The sequence below is a fragment of the Corvus moneduloides genome, chromosome 1 (genome assembly GCF_009650955.1).
Source record: "Corvus moneduloides isolate bCorMon1 chromosome 1, bCorMon1.pri, whole genome shotgun sequence".
NCBI lineage: Eukaryota > Metazoa > Chordata > Aves > Passeriformes > Corvidae > Corvus > Corvus moneduloides.
Window position 1 is genome coordinate 27,436,394 of NC_045476.1, and position 18,821 is coordinate 27,455,214.

General features: G+C 39.6%; 1 protein-coding gene across 8 annotated transcripts in view; it reads right to left on the minus strand.

The window, feature by feature from the left end:
- Nucleotides 1–1,637: 1,637 nt before the first annotated feature.
- AMPH (amphiphysin) overlaps nucleotides 1,638–18,821 on the minus strand; it is a 136,549-nt gene continuing 119,365 nt past the window's right edge. For 5 of the 8 annotated variants that reach the window (XM_032103218.1, XM_032103195.1, XM_032103204.1 and 2 more), the window contains 5 exons: nucleotides 14,671–14,727; nucleotides 9,332–9,466; nucleotides 7,777–8,043; nucleotides 5,375–5,476; nucleotides 1,638–2,800 (listed from right to left, as the gene is read on the minus strand). In XM_032103218.1, the coding sequence (XP_031959109.1) occupies nucleotides 2,693–2,800; nucleotides 5,375–5,476; nucleotides 7,777–8,043; nucleotides 9,332–9,466; nucleotides 14,671–14,727 (669 nt within the window). In that variant the 3' untranslated portion in view covers nucleotides 1,638–2,692. The remainder of the gene's footprint in view (nucleotides 2,801–5,374; nucleotides 5,477–7,776; nucleotides 8,044–9,331; nucleotides 9,467–14,670; nucleotides 14,728–18,821) is intronic. The other 3 variants (XM_032103235.1, XM_032103225.1, XM_032103211.1) reach the window with 1 other exon arrangement.

Sequence of the window (18,821 nt, forward strand, 5' to 3'; positions counted from 1 at the left end):
TGCCATGTGAGCCCATCCCACAGGGAGCAGTCCTCCCTGAACTGCTGCAGCATGCGTCACTCTTCCATGGGGTGCAGTCCTTTAAGGACAGGCTGCTCCAGGGTGGGCTCCTCTCTCCATGGGCAAAGAATTTTAAAGACAATAATTTTCCTCATCCTTTCTGTGAGATACTTGCTTTGTGGCTCTGGGGTGTGTGTGTGAAATGTGAAGACATACCCGATGTCAGAATGGTATGCCTTATACACATTAACCTGCAGCATTTAAATGACACATCATGAGCAATTGCATGGCTTTTGGGAAATTACCAGCACATCTTGTTGCCAACAAATAATGACAGTAACATGAAAGCTCTTTGCTGCAGACCAGAGACCTTTCCTATCTATGTACAATCTCAAGTGTACTTCAAAACCCTCTGCGAATCTGGCACATTGCGCTGTACCAAGGAGATTAGAAGAATCAAGACCAAGGGTGTTTGATGTGGATACTTCTAAAACCAAGAGGGCCGAATAATAGTAACTGCACACAATTGACACCTGGTGAAAGAATACTTTTGGCTGATCATAGTAATGCTTTGGGCTGATCATAGTGTCCTTAGGGTTAGGACTGTCACACATAATGGTCTCACTTGATAGTAGGTCCCTTTCAAAAAGGTGCCACAGGGAAACTGAAGTGCCATTGTCCAGTGCTGGGCTTTTCCAGTGATACGTAGAGCAGGTATTAGTGAAATGCAAGTGTTGAGATTCAGTTAAGCAAGAAACTGGCCTGAAGGTTATCACGAGTATCACTGTAAACCAAGTGTAATAGGTTATTATGATCACCTCAAAATGGTGTACTGGAGTCTGGAATTTATTGTAACAAGAAAACCAAACGCAAGTTTTGACCTTGGAGACATTCTTGGCCCTTAGATCAAACCTGTTGAAGGAATGAACAGAAAACCAGAGAGCTTTCCTGTAACCTGCTTAGACTCACTGGATATTTCAAATCCAAATTCCCAGTTATCACAGTTGAGTTTCTTCACAAAACATAGCTATCATTGGACTTGCCTTTGAAACCTACTGAGAGCGAGCCTGAAAAACAGAAAAATCAACTCTCCTCTTCTTCAAGAGGCATAAATCCCCTATTTCTTCAACTGAAATTTAGCAAAATAAAAATAGAGGGGAAACAGATATTGTTTGCATAGAAGGTGACCAACATATAATGAAAAATAACTGAATTCCTAGGAAAAGATAGATGTTCCTAAATATTTGCAGCTCCCATGCCTCAGCAAACACAATGGAGCAGATCTGTGGAGAACTTATTTTCTACACGAAATAAGTGTACAAGTGAAATATTACTAAGAGGTAGAGATCTTCAGCTGAGTGGTGCTTAAAGACAAACAAGCTCCCTTCCTCAGTGGACAGATATTAGCTGGAGGTCAGTCGGGAACAGGAAGAGCAGCAGAGAGACATGATGAGCTGGGGTTTAGACCTTTTGGAATTCTGGCCACAACTAGGGTTGAAAGCAAGAATTTAGATGTTGCACCTGGTTATGCTTTACTCCTTTGGAAAAAGAGGTATTAAATTAAGATTAGATTATATAATACAATGTATAAATTAAATGGACTTCTTACAAAACTTCAAAAGCACCACAGAAGAAACTTCTTTGGACCAAAGGTTTATTTTTAATGACACAGCACTGGAAAACATAAGTTACAGATGACTTTTTGATACAGGATACATTCTATATCTTACTTTAAAAGGTTCTGTGAAGGTATGCTGCATAAATACATATAGTGAAAATATATTGTGTTTATTTATTCTCAGAGATCAGTTCTGTTTCTTTTTGAAAATGTATTCAGCCAATTAAATAAAAAAGTGAAGATTAGCATCATAACAACTCTGCCTCCAGGTTATCTCATTGTAACTACTGCAGCTGGAAGAGGAGACCGAGCCATGCCTTCTCAAAGGTTAGCGGCTTTGAACATGATGTTATGCATCATCTAAGAATGAAAATTTCACATTACAAACACAGATACTGTATCATGTTTTGGCAATGGAGCAGCTAGTTTTGCTTTGAACAAAACTGTTTCCTGTAATGCCAGACAGTGAAAGAGCAATGCATGTACTGGATGATACTACACAGCCAAAGAACTACAATGAAGTTGTGAAAATGCATATATAGCCATATGCACTTATATATACACATATAAGTTCTTGTGTATATATATTATACATGTCCAAAAATAACATTGGAAAACGTTGCAGAAGTTAACTATCTTTTAAACACATGAAACTTATAATAGTTTGACCTCATAACTACAGGATTATTAATTAAATCTTCTGCAGTGCAAAGGAATACAATACACTTAGTGCAGAGAAGTTAAGGTTTTGGTATTGAGGAAGCTAATTTCAGATTTCATGGGAAAGGATCAAATACAGGATCACCATAGCTCTGACAAAGCACAAACAAACCTGTTGCCACATACTCGTGAACAAATAAGGACATTTCATTTTTATCTGATTTTTTTCCCCATGTACTGCTCCAGAAATTACATTTTTACTGTTTGCATTCATGCTCATTTGATATGTTTCAACTAGCTTTGTCTGGCACCACTCTGTAAACCATTAAACTACAAAAAGATGGGCTCCTGTGTTTCAAAGAGGTTAAAAACCTACTGACTGAGCTTCATACTACATTTGTCTGCCTGGGAGAACTACTCCAGATGGCGTGTGAAGTTCTCTGGGAAAAGTCCTTTATAACTATTTGCATCTCTGTACTGAAGCCACTCGGATTCCTTAATGCCAGTCAACCAGCCAGCCTCCTGCAAAGAAAAAGACAGAGTCTCTTAAATTTCAGGTGTCCCCCTCTTCCTCACTATGACCTTCAGACCTGAAGATGTTTCAGAGTAACATGGCCAAAAGATTTGGTGATTTGGTTAAAGAGCAGCCTCTAATTTTGCACAGACCATTTTCTCTGTACTGCCAGACCACGATTACGTGAGACCAAGTGACTGCAAGCACACAATACAGCCTTTGGCCCATCTACCTCCTGGCTGAACTTAATACTATAGATGAGGGAAGAACAGTTCTGAATCTTAATTTTTTCCCCTATGATATTTTTTCTCTCATTCATGTATCAACAGTCAGAAGAAAGAACAGTTCTTGCAATTTCAGGAGTTAATATCTATAGAAAACATGCAATTATTTTTCAAAAAACTCCTGGAAACCTAAACCAGAACTTGACAAGCAAAATATTAACAAATCACCAGCAGTCCAAGCAACCAAAAGAGAAATTTCCTATTGGGAGGTACTGGGTTCTCTTAAGTGTGATAAATTCTACCTGTAATAAAATCATTTTGGTATTTTTAAAAATGACCAATCTACTCTCATCTTACTAACTAAGAAACTCCCTATCTTTTTCCTTTAAAGAAAAGGAACTGGAGCAAAGCCATGACAAACAGAACTACTAATGCTGCCATATTATTATTGCACAGACAGTACACATGGAGATAGAATAGCTTCAACAGATCATCACATACACCATCGAGTCATGATTACGGGGTGGCTGCATGTGCTGGTGGGGGCTGTCTGCCCCAAATAACCATTGTTAAAGCAGATCCAGCTTATCTATGATAGTGGCTGGGTACGTTTAAGTGAGGACATGTTTTGAAGCATGTGGAATATCTGAGAGATAGAGGAACTGCAGCTCTCTAGCACAGGCAGCATAGACTGTAGAAAGGAATACACAGTTTTACTGGATAATAACTTCAACACAAGACTAATGGAAAAAGCCACTGGGTGGGACTGGTTTGCTTCAAATGGAGGTTGATGTTACCAGGTGTATTAGAATTACAGCTTTAGACAGGTCTCTTCTGAAGGAGAATAAAGTATAACAAAGATAAGTTGCTATATAAATCAACTAAGTACCTGGCAAAAGACTAAAGTATTGAGTTTTATGGTGACATTAAACATGAGGGGGAAATACATAATGTGCAATAAAGATATGAACAGAATGGCTTCAGAAACATGAATACATAAAGGTTTATTTTCTCCATCCCTGCACACAATTTACTTCAATTAATGCCAATGGGAATTTCAACGCACACCAGAAGAAGAATTATACTTCATGGACTCACCAATTATCATGTATTTAACACCTAATATCATAGCAAAAACAGACTAAAGTCAGAGAGCATATTTTGCTATCCTTAGAGCAGTGTGCTATTCTGCAAACATTGACAATAAAATCACTTGAACTGCCCATGAGGTAAGACGGCATAATTTGAGTAGGGGTAATAGACTTCATCCTTATAAAAAGAGCTATGTACCTGCTGTAGTATAAATATTTTGTTCTGAATTAAGTAAAAAAAAACCCACTCAGGAAAGCCAAGTATTCATATTTTGAATTAGAAGAAAGCTCAGCTGAGAGAACTGATAATTATCTACCCTTGAACAGCGTCAATCAGCAAAACAATATCGAACAGTTCTCAGGACTCATATGTGCTTAGAGCATTAGTATTTAGGCCTGTTTTAAGAGATATTCTTCATTCAGAGTAGTGCTCTCAGCTACCTGATCAGGCAGGATCCAGTCCCCCACCTCTCAACCTCCAAATGAATTGGGAGACTTCTTACCAACACTACAGGCACCAACAGATGCCCACGGGGTGGCTGGTGCTAATAGGCTACAGTACAGTCTTCTCTTTTAAAGCAGCGACAAAAATCAACACACTTCACTGCAATTCAGTTTAACATACGAAATATAATTGTTTAAAAAATCACCTGAAATGCAATGTTAGTACAAAATTAGATGCCTCAAATGAAATTAAACTGTTGTTTAATTCAGGTTCAGGCTTCCGAGGGGCACAGTTATCTTTACCAGAAGCACCTAACACAAAGCAGCATTTCTATACCTTTAGGCTATAGAACACCACAATTTGTTTGCATTCTCAGTGCTCTCTGTAGGTGAATTTGCGTTATTTCAACAAATCCACACATAAAAACTCTGAACATTAAGGGAGCACGTAATCAATTCTACTGTAATATTAAGACAAGATGATACAGAACAGTGTAACACAGAGTTTGTATGTCATCCGCTGCATGAAGTCTTTGTGTACCTGTGGGTCAGTATAAAATCCACTACAATGTAGCACAAAAAACCCCCTAAAAATATGCTGAGGTCATTAGATCCTGCTAATAACATCTATCTGTGACTTCAGGTGTAGTCAATGGTGTCATTTAGTCTCAAATGAAACTAAGTACAAAGGCATAATTAAAATCTTTTGTGTTTTCTTACAGTAACGTCATTATCAATACATATTCCCATTAACTATAATCTGTGAGAAAAAAAGTTGAGACAAAGAAAAACATCAACAAAAGCAAGAACCACATGTTTTTACCTGATCAGCTGTGGTCTCAGAAGGAATCACTAGTACAATATCCCCTCGTTTTAAATTAAGCTCATCGCTGTTAGCTGCCTCAAAATCATGTAGAACTTCAACCTAAAGAAAATAACACCACACATATAGATGTGATCTAAATGAAGACATTTTATCAACAAAATTATCTGTTAAATCTTGACAGAAAAAAAGTTCACCTTTATAGATAGGTACATTCAAATTATTGTAGAATCATGGAATGCTAACAGGTTGTAATGGACCCTAAAGATCATCTATTTCCAACCTCCCCTGCCATGGGCAGGGACACTTTCCCCTACACCAGGCTGTTCAAGGCCTTATCCAACCTGGCTTTGAACACTGCCAGGGCTGGGGCATCCACAACCTCCCTGGGCAACCTGTTCCAGTGTCTCACCACACTCACAGTAAAAATTTCTTCCTAATATCTAACTCAAATTTCTCCTCTTTCAATTTGTACCCATTGCTCCTTGTCCTGTCACTACAGTTCCTGATGAAGAGTCCCTCTCGGGCTTCCCTGTAGGTCCCCTTCAGATACTGGAAGTTTGTCATGAGGTCTCTATGCAACCTTCTCTTCTCCAGGCGGAACAGCCTCAGCTTTCTCAGCCTGTCTTAGTATGGGAACAGCTCCAGTCCTCTTATCAACCTTGTGGCCCTCCTCTGGATTTGCTCCAACAATTCCATGTCCTTCTTATGCTGGGGACACCCGAACTGTATGCAGCACTCCAGGTGGGATCTCACAAGAACAGAATCACCTCCTTAGATCTGGCATAAATTGATAAAAAAGGCATTGATTCATGTCAGGTTTTTATACATTTCCTTAGAAGCAGGGACAACTTAAGGATAGTTTCCTTTCCTGGGACTATCAAAGGAAACTTAAGATCCTTTCCCAAGATTACAAGATCTCAAGGACAGATGATACTGCAACATCCCACAAGTCCTGCCTCTTGGACAAGGACAGCCAACCATTATTCCTCCCATGTAAGGAACTTCCTTTCATTCCCCATTATCATTATGAGATCTGAGAGAGGGGTAGCAGGATTTTACAAATAAAATTGAGAAAGGAATTCAGGAACTTCAGATTCTCTCATTCTCTTGTTGTGCCCACTGCTGTACTACTCTTCCTGTGAACATCCATAAAAATTTGAGTCAGTCATATAGCACCCATTGCAACAGGTGATCAAAGAGGTGAGTAATGGGAATCCTACTTAGTGGTTGTCCTGGAAGGAGCTCCCACTTACCAGCAGATGGGTATGCCAACATCATCTGCCTTTCAAATGAGTTATTATTAAAACATTGGCAAGATCAGCATGTCATTGTGAACAGACCATTTTAAGAAAATGGTTTTATCGCCTTAAAAGATAGCTAGTCTAATTTTCTCAAAGCACAGACAGTGCCACAATAACACTGCAATTATGAAAAAAAGAGGCATTGAGAACCAGATGGCAAGCATATATTCTGCTTCTCCTTCTCTATGTCTGACCCAAGAGAGTGTGATGAAAAACAAAAGATGAACTATGTCAGCATGTCTGAGTTGCATGATACCTTTACTGTTATCCACAGAGTTTGCAGAAAATACTGAGCAATGAGAATAGACCAAAAAGAATGGCATACTTAGAGAGTACTATGGGACTAATTAGTCCGAACTTTGCAAATTATAATACGAAGCATGTAAAGTTCATCCATCCTCAAGGAGCTTTTCTACTGCTCAGTGATTCTAAGTGAAAAGTATTTTCAAAGAACCTTGTAAACCAGGAAACCCTTGGGGTTTTGCCAGCCAAGGAAAGAATTTCTCTTATGCCTCATTAAACTTTTCTGTTTGATTACCCTAATAGTTTATATTATTACTAAAGTTACTGGATGACATTTTGGCTTCATTACCATGAATTGTAGCCATGGGTTTCAATAGAATCAGTACTTCCACTATAGATTTTCAGGCCAGAAAAATGCCATTTTTTAAATGATCATAGAATCACAGAATGGTTTGGGTTTGCAAGGGACCTTAGAGATCAAATATATTGTTAGCATATCAGGTATATCTTTAGCATATATCAACAATATTCCTGATTAACTATGTGGCAGTGCAGTCTTATTCAATATATTAATTTTCAGCAGTCATTTGGTGAGATTCAAGGGTTCTTGTACTTCAGTGAATCTTATGGCTACATAAGGATATGCACAGCAAGAAGCATGCAGAAAATGTATCTTCTCAGACTTCATTTATGAAGCAACAATATAACATTACAGTTGTAGTTGCATGTATTCGTGTGCGCATGTGGCTGATAAACTAAGAATCCTTTGGCCTCAAGAAATCATGACACTACATGTGCAGACAAGACACACCCACAGAAGCTAGGGATATCTAAAAGAAGAATGGAGAAGCAGACCTTATAGAGAAAACCAGGTGGCATTGCTGAAGCTGCATCCTCTGCTAGTACAGGCTGATCCTGAGAAAGTACAGCCTGGATTTCTTCAGCAGGTTTCTGATCATTTCCAGCTTGGGAAGTTTCACTGAGAGAAGTGTCAGTGATCTGAGCGTCCATCTCTGTTGTGCCACCTTTGGGTTCATTCATGATGACTTCATGTTCTTCTCCCTCCCCCTCGTTGTTTGATGCTGGCTCTATTACTACTGAAGGGATGCTGCTGACCTTTTCCTGGGGAAAAAAACCCAAAAAACAAACCAACAATCCCCCCACCCCCCGAAAAGAAATGCAAAACTATTTAGTACTTTATTTCAAGCAGGAAAACACTATTGTTTGTTTATTGCATATGGCATATATGGTGATTAGAATTTCTTTTTTCTCTACCATGAATTCTTAAGACAGAAAACAGTATTTGTGCAAGAATGTCAAGGAATAATCCCTTCCCTGTTATCAGTACTCCCCTTACTCCTCCTAAACCTACTTTACACATTATTACACTAAATAATGAAACTTCTCTGTAGGTAGCTTGGGCTTCATTCTCAGTGTTTCTGGAAATTAACCTTTTTCCTCTGCTCTTTAGTTTCAGCAGGTTTGAGTGAAGCCACTAGTTCCAGTAGTCACTGTACTGTTTTTATTTGGAAATTCAAGTCAGCAGGATAACAGCGATAGAAAGTGACGAAAGAAGGAAATATGACCTATTTCTTTGACTGAAGGGATTTCTTCTGATTTACAGCAATGTAACTGGGAGCAGAGAGAGCACAAAAATCTAAGTAGCATCTGACCAGTAACGAAGCCCAGTAAAAAAAGCATTTAACAAAACTGGTTGGAGCACCCAACCTGAAAAAAATATGTTCATTGATCCTCTTCCAGACCATCTTATCCTGGAGCACAGATGAAATAGAATATGCAGTGACAACAGGTGGTAACTGGCTGCCCAGCTACAGGGTCTGCTCTAGTAGGTGTTTACCAGCTCTCAGAGGTTGCAGAGGAAAAGGCAGCAGGCCAGATATGGATACATGCCTTGACCACCATGACTTACAGGAAACAAAGTAATGCTGTTGATAGGACATGGTGCCAAGATACAAGAAAAATCCAATTGTTTCTCTGCCTATTTCTCCAGAAAGCCCTGGTATGTTATGTGATAAATGTCATCTCCACAGAGGGGCACAGAGAGACAACAGTGGGGGACAACCCAAACAATATGCTGTCCATGCTGCTCACAGGGCCATCATAGGAGCCATCACAGGAGCCATCATAGGGCCATCAAGTCCCATCTCCACAAGCCTAGGGGAGTACAGAGACACAAAGGCAGGCACAACCCAAAGTAAGGACTTAAAAGAAAGGACACTCTGTGTGAGACCTTCCTAGGGCTGTCCCAAGAGAACATCAACCTTGCTATTGGTTGAACCTGTACTGGTTGAACCTAGGGGCCCAGAGCTGCAGTAGTCTTGCCTCTCTCGGGCTGCTGAATCTGTCCTGCTTCCCCTAACACACTCTCCCATGCACTGACATGAGTTACCTGAGACACATCTGCCTCTTTTTCTTCTCCCTGAGGTTTGTCACCTTCAGCAACATCATCCTGCTCAGTGGTGGCAGCTCCTGCTGCCACAGCCGCACTGTCTTCTGATGCCACAGTCTCACCAATGGGTACCGCCTAGAAACAACAGAAGGGAGGGACCTTTCAGGATATGAGTTACAGATACTTGCTGGAGAGAACATGGACCAGCCTCTGCTCTGTGGCTTCCCTGTGTGATGCTGACCTATGGTCTTGAGTTCACTGGTGCTCCTCCTGATTTATGGAGAAGAGCAGTGCTGGGGACAAGCTTGTTCAGAGAAGCTGATTAACAGGCAGGAGAGACACATTTATGAAACCTCACCAGACAACATTTAGCAGAGTCCTCAGGTGTTATGAGTGGAGTAACTGTTTTCCTTCCCTTGTCTTCCAGCTCTGTTGTGGAAGAAATTTACCACTCGTTTCTGCTGAGGGGAGGAGCTTGCAAATTATGCAGGGGTCCACAGGACCCTGCTAATGGAATCTGTTCTTGGGAAGAGGCTTCAAGCTTTCTCTAGCTAGTCACCTACCTCTAGACCTTGCCTGGCTCCAAAAATCTTGTAATCTTAATTATACATTCCTTTCTAACAGAGAAACTTACACATCAGGCCATGTCACCAGAAGTAAATATATTCTACATCTGGATAAATATCAGAAAAAATATAACCACAAAGATCTATTGTTATGTCAGTATAAAAAGATACATAAAAGCTAATTCAGTCTGGCTGTGACTGAATAATTTCTGATCAGTCTGTGATGAGAAGTTAATGCATGATTTATTCCAACACTTGAAAGGTGGATAGAAAAGTACCTGCCTACTACTAGATCAATGTTTAATCCTTCATCCAGCTGAAACTGCTACTTCTTGTTGTGGGTAACTCAAAAGGTTATTGTATTCCCTATATATTGGTTCCCTAAATTGTTACTGTCTCTTTAAGACCCTGCAGCCAAGAAAAACTGGGGCGGGATGCTATCGTGGGCACTATTACAGTCTGCTCTAGCAGGCAGCTCACCCCTTTTTCCTGCTTGGTCTTTGCTTAAGCAGAGGCTTCTCCCTTTTTGGGTTCTCTTTCGTATTTTTGGGGTTTTTTTCTTCCTTGTCTTGGAGAGACTGCAGTTAGAGACTTTGAGCTGCCTTGGGACGAATTCTGCAGGTGCCTGTCCGCAGCCCAGGTACCGTGCCGACAGCAGCGGAGCAGCCGCGGCTCTGGCCCCGGTCGTTGTCAGCCATGAGTGGCCCCCGGCTGCTTTGCCTGGCCCTGCCTGCCCTGCTGTCTCCTGCTGTGAGAAGGGCACTGACTCCACATAGACCGTCGGGTCTTCGTCTGCCGCCGGAATTGCTCCATGAGCTCTTGCCTTGCCCCTTTGTCTTTCCCACGCAGTCGCCCCTGTTGGGCCCTACCTCGGGAAAGGGTGTTTGCCGGCATTTTGGGTCTCTTTTTGTTCTAATGAGTTCGTAAGATTTAGCCTTTTCTGTATCTAGCAGTTTATTTACTGTTAACTTTTGCTTGTTGCTGTTTCATTTGTTAGTAAACTGTTATTTTTTCACTTACATCTACTCGTATTCGTTCCTTAGTGGTGGAAAGGGATTGGTTGAACCTATAAAAAGGGAGGCAATTCATGCTAGAGTGTTCTCCTCTTAAACTGTCTTAAACCAAGACACTTGTGATTTATGCCTCACCCTAACATTTGTATTGCTATATAATGCTTACAGTAGGATATTGGGTATACACTTTAAGGTTTGTACTGTTGAAGGTAAATGACAAAACTCATTGTTTTAATCTAATTAACTTCAAGACAGCATTTTTACCTTACAGCAGATAGCTCCAGGATAAAGAAAGAACACTGAAGGAAAACTCTTTTCGAGGTACCAATGTCAAACCACAGTTAGCAGAGATCTCTCTAATGTCCAGTGAACAGTCTGATGCTCTGTTTCCTCAGCTTCATCTTTACCCCGTGGATGAGGCTCCACTACCTGAACTTAGCAACTGTTCAAAAGCACTCTTCAGGCATTGTTTTTTAGCAACATTAATATTCACCACTACTCCTATTTGCTGCTATTGATTGATGTGATAAAGAAGTCCTCCTGGAATCCTTAAAGTCAGAAAATATTATATGGATTTATAGAACTCACCAGGGAACTTTAATTTAAATTGAAACTGCTGCTGCTGAAGGATGCTCTTTTGTAAAAGGAAATAACATCAACAGATTAGGTCAGATGTTGACATTTTCTCCTATAAGGCGTGCAAGTCTGCCACTTATAGCATTACCAATTTCAGCAGTCTTGACCCAGGAAGATATACAAATAAATGATGAGTGTAAAAGTCCTGGAAGAGGCTAGTAGAAAAGAATGGAAATAGAGTACCCATCAGATTGATTTTACACCATGCATTTCTAAGAGCATGCTGCAGAAATTGATCTTGTTGTCTATTCTGATTAGGATCAACAACTTCTTTTCTATTTATTGGATTTGTATAGCCCATTTTATTTCACTAAGGAGAATACTAATTTACATGAATCAGCTCACAAATGCCCCACAGTGAAAGGGTAACACTCTCACAGCCTGCAGTCATGAGTCACTAAATGTATACCACAGCTCACAATCACACAATCATTTGTTCTTGTGTCTTAGAGTACAAAGCCAATAAAAGCTAGAGAATTAAAAAAAGCTTTTATAAAAAGGCATGTGAGGTAGCACAGAAAAAACCTCACTATCAGCTTCAAATATTTGATAAGTACAGAAGAGAAAAAAAAAAGGCATCAGGTTGAATTCATACCCAGCTATGTTAAACCACATCCCTGCAGATACAGTTACTTTTATTACCTTACTTCATATTGAAAGCCAATCCTCCAGATCTGTTTTATATAGGTAATTAATAACATCAGCCAGTCTAATAGTATTCCAAATTAGCTATTGTTGAAAATGGAAATGAAAAAAAGTCTGACAACTCCGGCGGGGGGAGAAATTGCAGTCCAAAACCAATGTGGTTGATAAAAGCAAGCTCCATTTATTAGCAATCCAGAGGCACTTATATAGTATACCAGCTTGTTAACTCTTAAGTGGCTTAAAACTTATCAAAGTGAATTTCTGCTTCTACGTAATTGGACTTACATTGGCAAGCTTCTACAGTTATGTTGTGATTAAAAGAATTCAGAGTTCACCTCCCCTTCTCCGGGTCTTATCTACACAGCTGTAAATCTTCAAAACTCCCTTTTTGTTCCCAGCCCTGTTTTTTTCACACAGGGATTTTCTCATGGAGAGTTTTTCTCACACATAGGCCTTTTGCTTGCAGGCCTATTGCTTGTATAGTTCTTTTACTGATCCCATAATTCTATCAATGATCCATGTCCCTGATCCTCTAACCAAATCCCAACAAGCTATCTCTAGCAGTATTATTGAAATTTGGATAGCTGTTCCATTACACCAAGCACACAGGGGAGAAAGAAAGGATCATCCAGTATAATGAAGGGTGTGATAGAACCACCCAACTGTTTTAATTGCACAGATGTGAATTCTCCTTTAGCCAGGATGCAGCTGATCCACACAGTTACTCTCTCATTAACATTGCTGTCAGCTCAACACAATGCCACAATTCAGTCGAGAGCGATAAAGAGCTCAGGAAGAGGAGAAGAGGTACCAAGCCTGCTGCTGGAGTCTGCCAGAGGAGCTCCCTAAGCTACACTGGTCTTACAGGGCTGAAGTTCTTGCCCCATGGCTGGATTTAGAACAGGAATGGGTAATTTTTATGACAGCTGGTTATAATCACAGCTAAGCTAGCTAATGTCAAGAGAGACCAATCATCATGCTTTATGGAATGCATCAGTTGCAAAGTCTTGGAAGATTGTGAAGTACTACTGGAGAATTTGTTATGCAACTTACAGAGTATCAAAGGGACCATGCTCCATTACCAGTCAAATACTGGCTTAGCAAATAACTTGATCTCCTATGGCAGCTCTTCTGCATACAGTAATTTAAAAAGTTTTAAACAGAACACAGGCAAACTCACTCTCAGTTAAGAGAGTGAACAAGTAGTATTAGAATAAATGGGGAAGATTTCAAAGACTTAAGTCTTGGTGCTAGCACAGTGAGGCATTTCTTGCATATTTCTTCTTGAACTAGACTTGTTGGGAGTGACAAAGCAGTGCTAGAGGAACTACACAACACTCTCTTGGACTGTGTCTATACCAAGCTGGGCTTGATCTACCACTCCCACTCTGCACTTTCTTCCTATGCGATGCCACTGGTTTCCATGTGGATGTGGCAGCGCTGGTGAGGAATACAGAACTAGTGAGTCCCAAATTCACTTCCAAGTGACACTGGTATGCCCTACAGCCACAGATATATCCTTGGTTCTAGCAGGCCTAATGCTGTTTTACAGCAGGATAATGAACCTAAGATTGGACAGCTGAACTTAGCATGTTCTGAAACCAGTTTATTACCTTTTTGTATATATTGTGGCACCAAAATGGTAACAACAAAAAAGCACAAAAAAACCCCAAAAAAGCCAGCACCTTGAGATACAAATCCTGAGTGACTAATAACTAGGTTTTATTTCCCACTTTCTACTTCTATCCCTGAGGTTGATATGCAGCCATTCCTCTTGTGCTGCCCTCTGTGCACATTTGAACACATTGTAGTTTCACTTTAGTATACAAGGACTCAGAATAAGTACTTTTATCACCCCTAAAGAAATATAGCAATATGCAATCATTCAAGTCCACATATGCATAGCCTAAAGTATGTCACAGAGCTTTTAATTTGCTTTGTAATTTGATTTTAACTGTATCTAACTTGATGCCAGATTGCACTTTAGCAAACCAACTCATAATGTGATTATTTTCAAGTATCTGGGCATAGCTCAGGGCATATTGTGCTAGGAAAAAGAAATGATTAATCATAGGGTTTTTTTATAAAGAAGTTTACAGAAAGGCTACGCAAACAAATATACAGAAATTGTAAAAGCTGCTGGGAATCTACGCAGTGTATTTCCAAATGTCAATAGAAACAGCATTATACCTCCTTTAGCCATGGAGCTGTTTTGTTTGCTGCCCTGAAATATTTATCACTCTATACTGCTGCAACAGGCAGTTTCTAAGATAAATCCTGCATTGAATGAGAGACGATCTGTTAGAATATATGCCATGGGTGCAGATATATCTGTGCAGTGTTAGACCTAGATACCACAGCTTGGTCACAGTTGCATTGTATTGGCCTGCCTGTTGACGACATGCAAATGACAAATTTTTTGCAATGGTTCTCTTGAAGATATTTAAGCACAACCATACTCAAGTCTATTCATATGTACCTCACTTTCCTCCTCAGCAACTCCAGTTGTCTCCTTATCCCCTGCCTCGACACTCTCCTGTATAAAAAGGAAATACGGTCATCACCTTACTCATGCTGAGGCAATGGCTGCAGTGAAGTTTGTATTAATCAAGCTAATGGAAGCATGCTGTGTATGGGATGCAATGAAATGAATGGCTAAATGAGCAAGTAATATACTATTAAATATCAAATATATATCAAATATCAAAGATACTGCCACATATAATCTGAAATAGAAGTATTTATATGCTAAACAAAAAACCTTTACATATGTCATCATCATCACACTGGAAGTGTTAAGGACAATTTTACTTACTTTTATTACCAGCATTCTTGTAACAGCACCAGCTTTGAAGAATTGTTTAGTAAGCAACCTGGCAGTTTCCACCAAGCTCAAATTTCTCCCACCTGTGACTCAAACTGTTTCCATTATCACCTGCTGCTGCTCCTGTAATTCACCAGGGCTTCAGTGTAAGCTTCAAAAAATACTTCTTCCACTCATGTTCAACTGCAGCTCATTTAAAGGGGTTGTTACAAAGATGTAGGTCACAAAGTTCTCTCTCTCTCTTTTTTTTTTTTTTTTTGTTTTCCAGAATTACCTTACTTTGGGTCCATATCCAGTGGTACATGTAGCAGGTGCCTGACATTACAAAAATTAGACATCAGTGGTTTTCCAAATCTGACACCCATTTAGGTGTTCAAAGGATGGAATGCACTGAATGGTAACAAGCTCCTCCCAAACAGTACTTGTTACTTGTTACCAGCACCAGGTCCTTTTCTACAAAAGGTCAACAGTCAAAATCACTAAAATTCAGGCTTGGTTTGGAACAGTTGGAAGTGCCTTTCTTAGCTGTTCAGGTTTGACTCTCTGCAGACATAGCTATTTCTAAAGACACTCTGCTAAGCAAAAACAAATCAAAGCCCCATTATGAAAATAAATTTTGCTAATAAATTTTGACACAGCTAGGTCAGATTTTGGTCAGATTTTTCTGAAGACCTGTAGGGGTGAAGAGAAGTTATGCAAACATACTTGGAGGCATGGTATATTGAAACGTCTGCTTTGGCAGTCAGAAGCCAGGAAACTTCACATACTCAGGATCCAGCTACCTGCCTTCACACACACAGCTATCACACCAAAATTCCTTAAAGTTTCAGCTGAAATGGTTGCATGTTTCTTTTTTAATAAAAGGATGTTGACTTACATGCAAACTTCATATCACTCACTTTTTTTCTACTCTAACCTAGTATTGCTTGCCGTCAGTCATAAGCCCCAAACATGCCCAGATGCCAGGACAAGGCAGATGCTGACAGTAGTGTTGCCATAGAAACCTCTTACAGCCGTATCCCTGTTAAAATTGCAGTGTTATATAACCATTTAAAAAATGATTAATTCCTTTTTTTTTTTTAAGTTGCCAAGCCTCTGCTATGTGGTCTTCAATTTTATAGTAAGTTTGAGGAGACTGTAGAGGGTCTTAAATAGAAACAAATATCAACAGCAATTTGCAATATTTTTGCAATAGCAAAATATAAATATTTCACACTCTACTGATGCATGCATGCACAGAGCCACCCAGAGAAATCTTTTTTCTTTTTTGTAGAGCAGAGATATACTGTTGCCCATAAAAGCTTTATGTCCAACTGCAAGTCAGTACACAGATGACTTCCCTACTTGTACTAGCAAAAAGTGCTGAATTTCTGCCAGCAGGTGTCTTTACAATTTGCCTTGAGAAATTAGTATAATCTTGCACTTCAAAGTCAGGAATGTGTCAGCCTTTTCCATTTTCTTAGTAATTCCCTGGCAATATTCTCTGGTAAGAATCCCATCAGCCCAGGTTTGGGTATCTTTGCAGAAGGATCTAACACATGCATATTTTTAAATAAGAACTGTTTTCTAGGTTAACTGAAAGCACATTTTGGTTGGAAAGGTTAAAGTAAGGAGAGCTTCTCTTGCTCCCCAAAGCTTGGGCTTTCCTGAAGCTAATTTGACTATTGTGTACTAGTCAATTTAGTAGCATTTTGCTTTTCTGATTAGCTGGAAGTTGGAATTTTGTGGATAATGGAGTTTGAGAAGAGAGGCATGATAGCATAAACTGTATCATTTTTAGAGCATGCAACCCTAGTAAAAAGGACGACTGGAATAACATTAGTAAACTAACACCCTGGTTCCACAGAGGAAAATATGCTTCTGCGGACTTCAACAGAAGGATACTATTCTACATCAGTTCTCTCCTGTATATGAGAGCCATATATTTTTAATGGCCTTATGCTCCAATTTTGCACCCACACTCAGTTTCACACTCAGAATCTGGACACAGCTGACCGCTCTTCTGTATCTAACCATTGTATTGCTCTCCCAAACTACATGCTCCACCACTTGGGCACTGTGAATTGTACCTACAGTGGGATTGAACCCACTGTAATTAGATACTCTTGGTTGCACGCTGTTCCCCGGCCTCTGCTGTATTTGCTCAGTGTCTGCAAAGAGCTTATCAGGAGGTAGCTTCACATATGCTTATATACTGCTCTGAAAACCAAAGTATTTAGCTGAGTGTATGACTCCTTTAATGGGAGAACATCAGAATCCAGGCAGGCATCAAACCCAAAGCACTGAGAAGCTCTTTCCAAACTAGTAAATGCAGTGGAAGTAGAAAAGCTTACCTCCAAGTGCTATGTCTCACATATAGGAAAAGAAGAAAGGGAAATAAATACATTTCATAAGCATTCACTTTATTATGATGTCCTTATGCTATCTTTGCTTGAATATGAAAAATTGATGTGGTGAGAGGGGTAGCATTATTTGAAAAAGAAATAAGCCAGTGGTTAATGCATTACATCCTGTAGACTATCCTTTGGATTTACAGCTGCCTTTGGGGATGCTATAGAAACCGGAAAACAACTCTTTCTGTGTGGAGAATTCCATGCACAAACTTTTTACCATGGTTAACTTTTCTTCTGTTGGCACATATGGTCATCCCGTCTCTTTAATTACCAGATATTTTATCCCCTCACCAAAAAGGACCAACTGTTGACAGCTACTAATAAAAACTTTATTTGTTCTATGGCACTGGAGACCAAGACAAAAATATGGAATGGGGTAGGCAGCAATTCTGACCAGGTCTTCTAACGAAGCTTTGGCAATCTTGATCAGGCAGACTATGAAACAGCAAGTAACTGAATCCAAAATGCCCAGACAGGCAAATGGTACCCTATCCCTTGGACCATTCTCTCCATAATTTAAATGATCACCCTACCAGAAAATTTACTCTGAAGTTCCTATAATGAGGAATCCATGCCATAAATTTTCTGTATTAACGGGATGTGACAGGAAACTTACCACAGAAAAACTGAACTGAGGACTGGCTGTTGCTCAAAACTGGAAACAACTAAACTCGGTAAGAGATTCCCAATGAAGCAGTATCTATTAATATTTTACAACTCTACTTTTAAAGGAAACTGTCACTCATAAAGCAAATGAATGTAGAACTGCTGCAGGGAAATGACATGTTTTCATCTTTTGCAATTCAGTGTATTTTTCCTTAACTTTGAACATATTTGTCATTAATCCTAATCTTCAAAACTCTTCTTTGCAAGTCCTAGAAAACCCTCCCTGAAATAACAACCTTTCAGAACCAAATGCAGTGACTCAATTTCAGGCATTTTTAAAATCAACACTTTAGCTTTTTTTTCCCAAATTAGTAAGGACAACATCATTTTGAATTAGCAACAAAACACCAAGAACAAACCTAATTAAAACTGTTTAACTTCTATTTAATGCCTATATTCTTCCTCTTGGATTGCTCTTAAATAGTCTGTCTCTTGCATTGTTTCTCTGCCTCTCTCCCAATAGCGCTGCACTCCTGCGACTCAGCCAGAGCAGCTGACAACAGACCATGGACCCAGAACTACTCAGCAGCAAAATGGATCAGCTGAAAAGGTCATGCCAGCCAGCAAGCAAATGCACGGTGCTGCAGAGAGACTGTTTAATTAGTGCTTAAAATGTGCAACAGGCTTCAGAGCATTGCTTTGTCTTAGTGCAAGACAAAAATGTTTCCTTTTGGAAAAATGGGGAACTTAACTTTTTTTTTTTTCTTCAAAATAAAACCACCTTTTTGGCTTCATTAGTATCTGTTC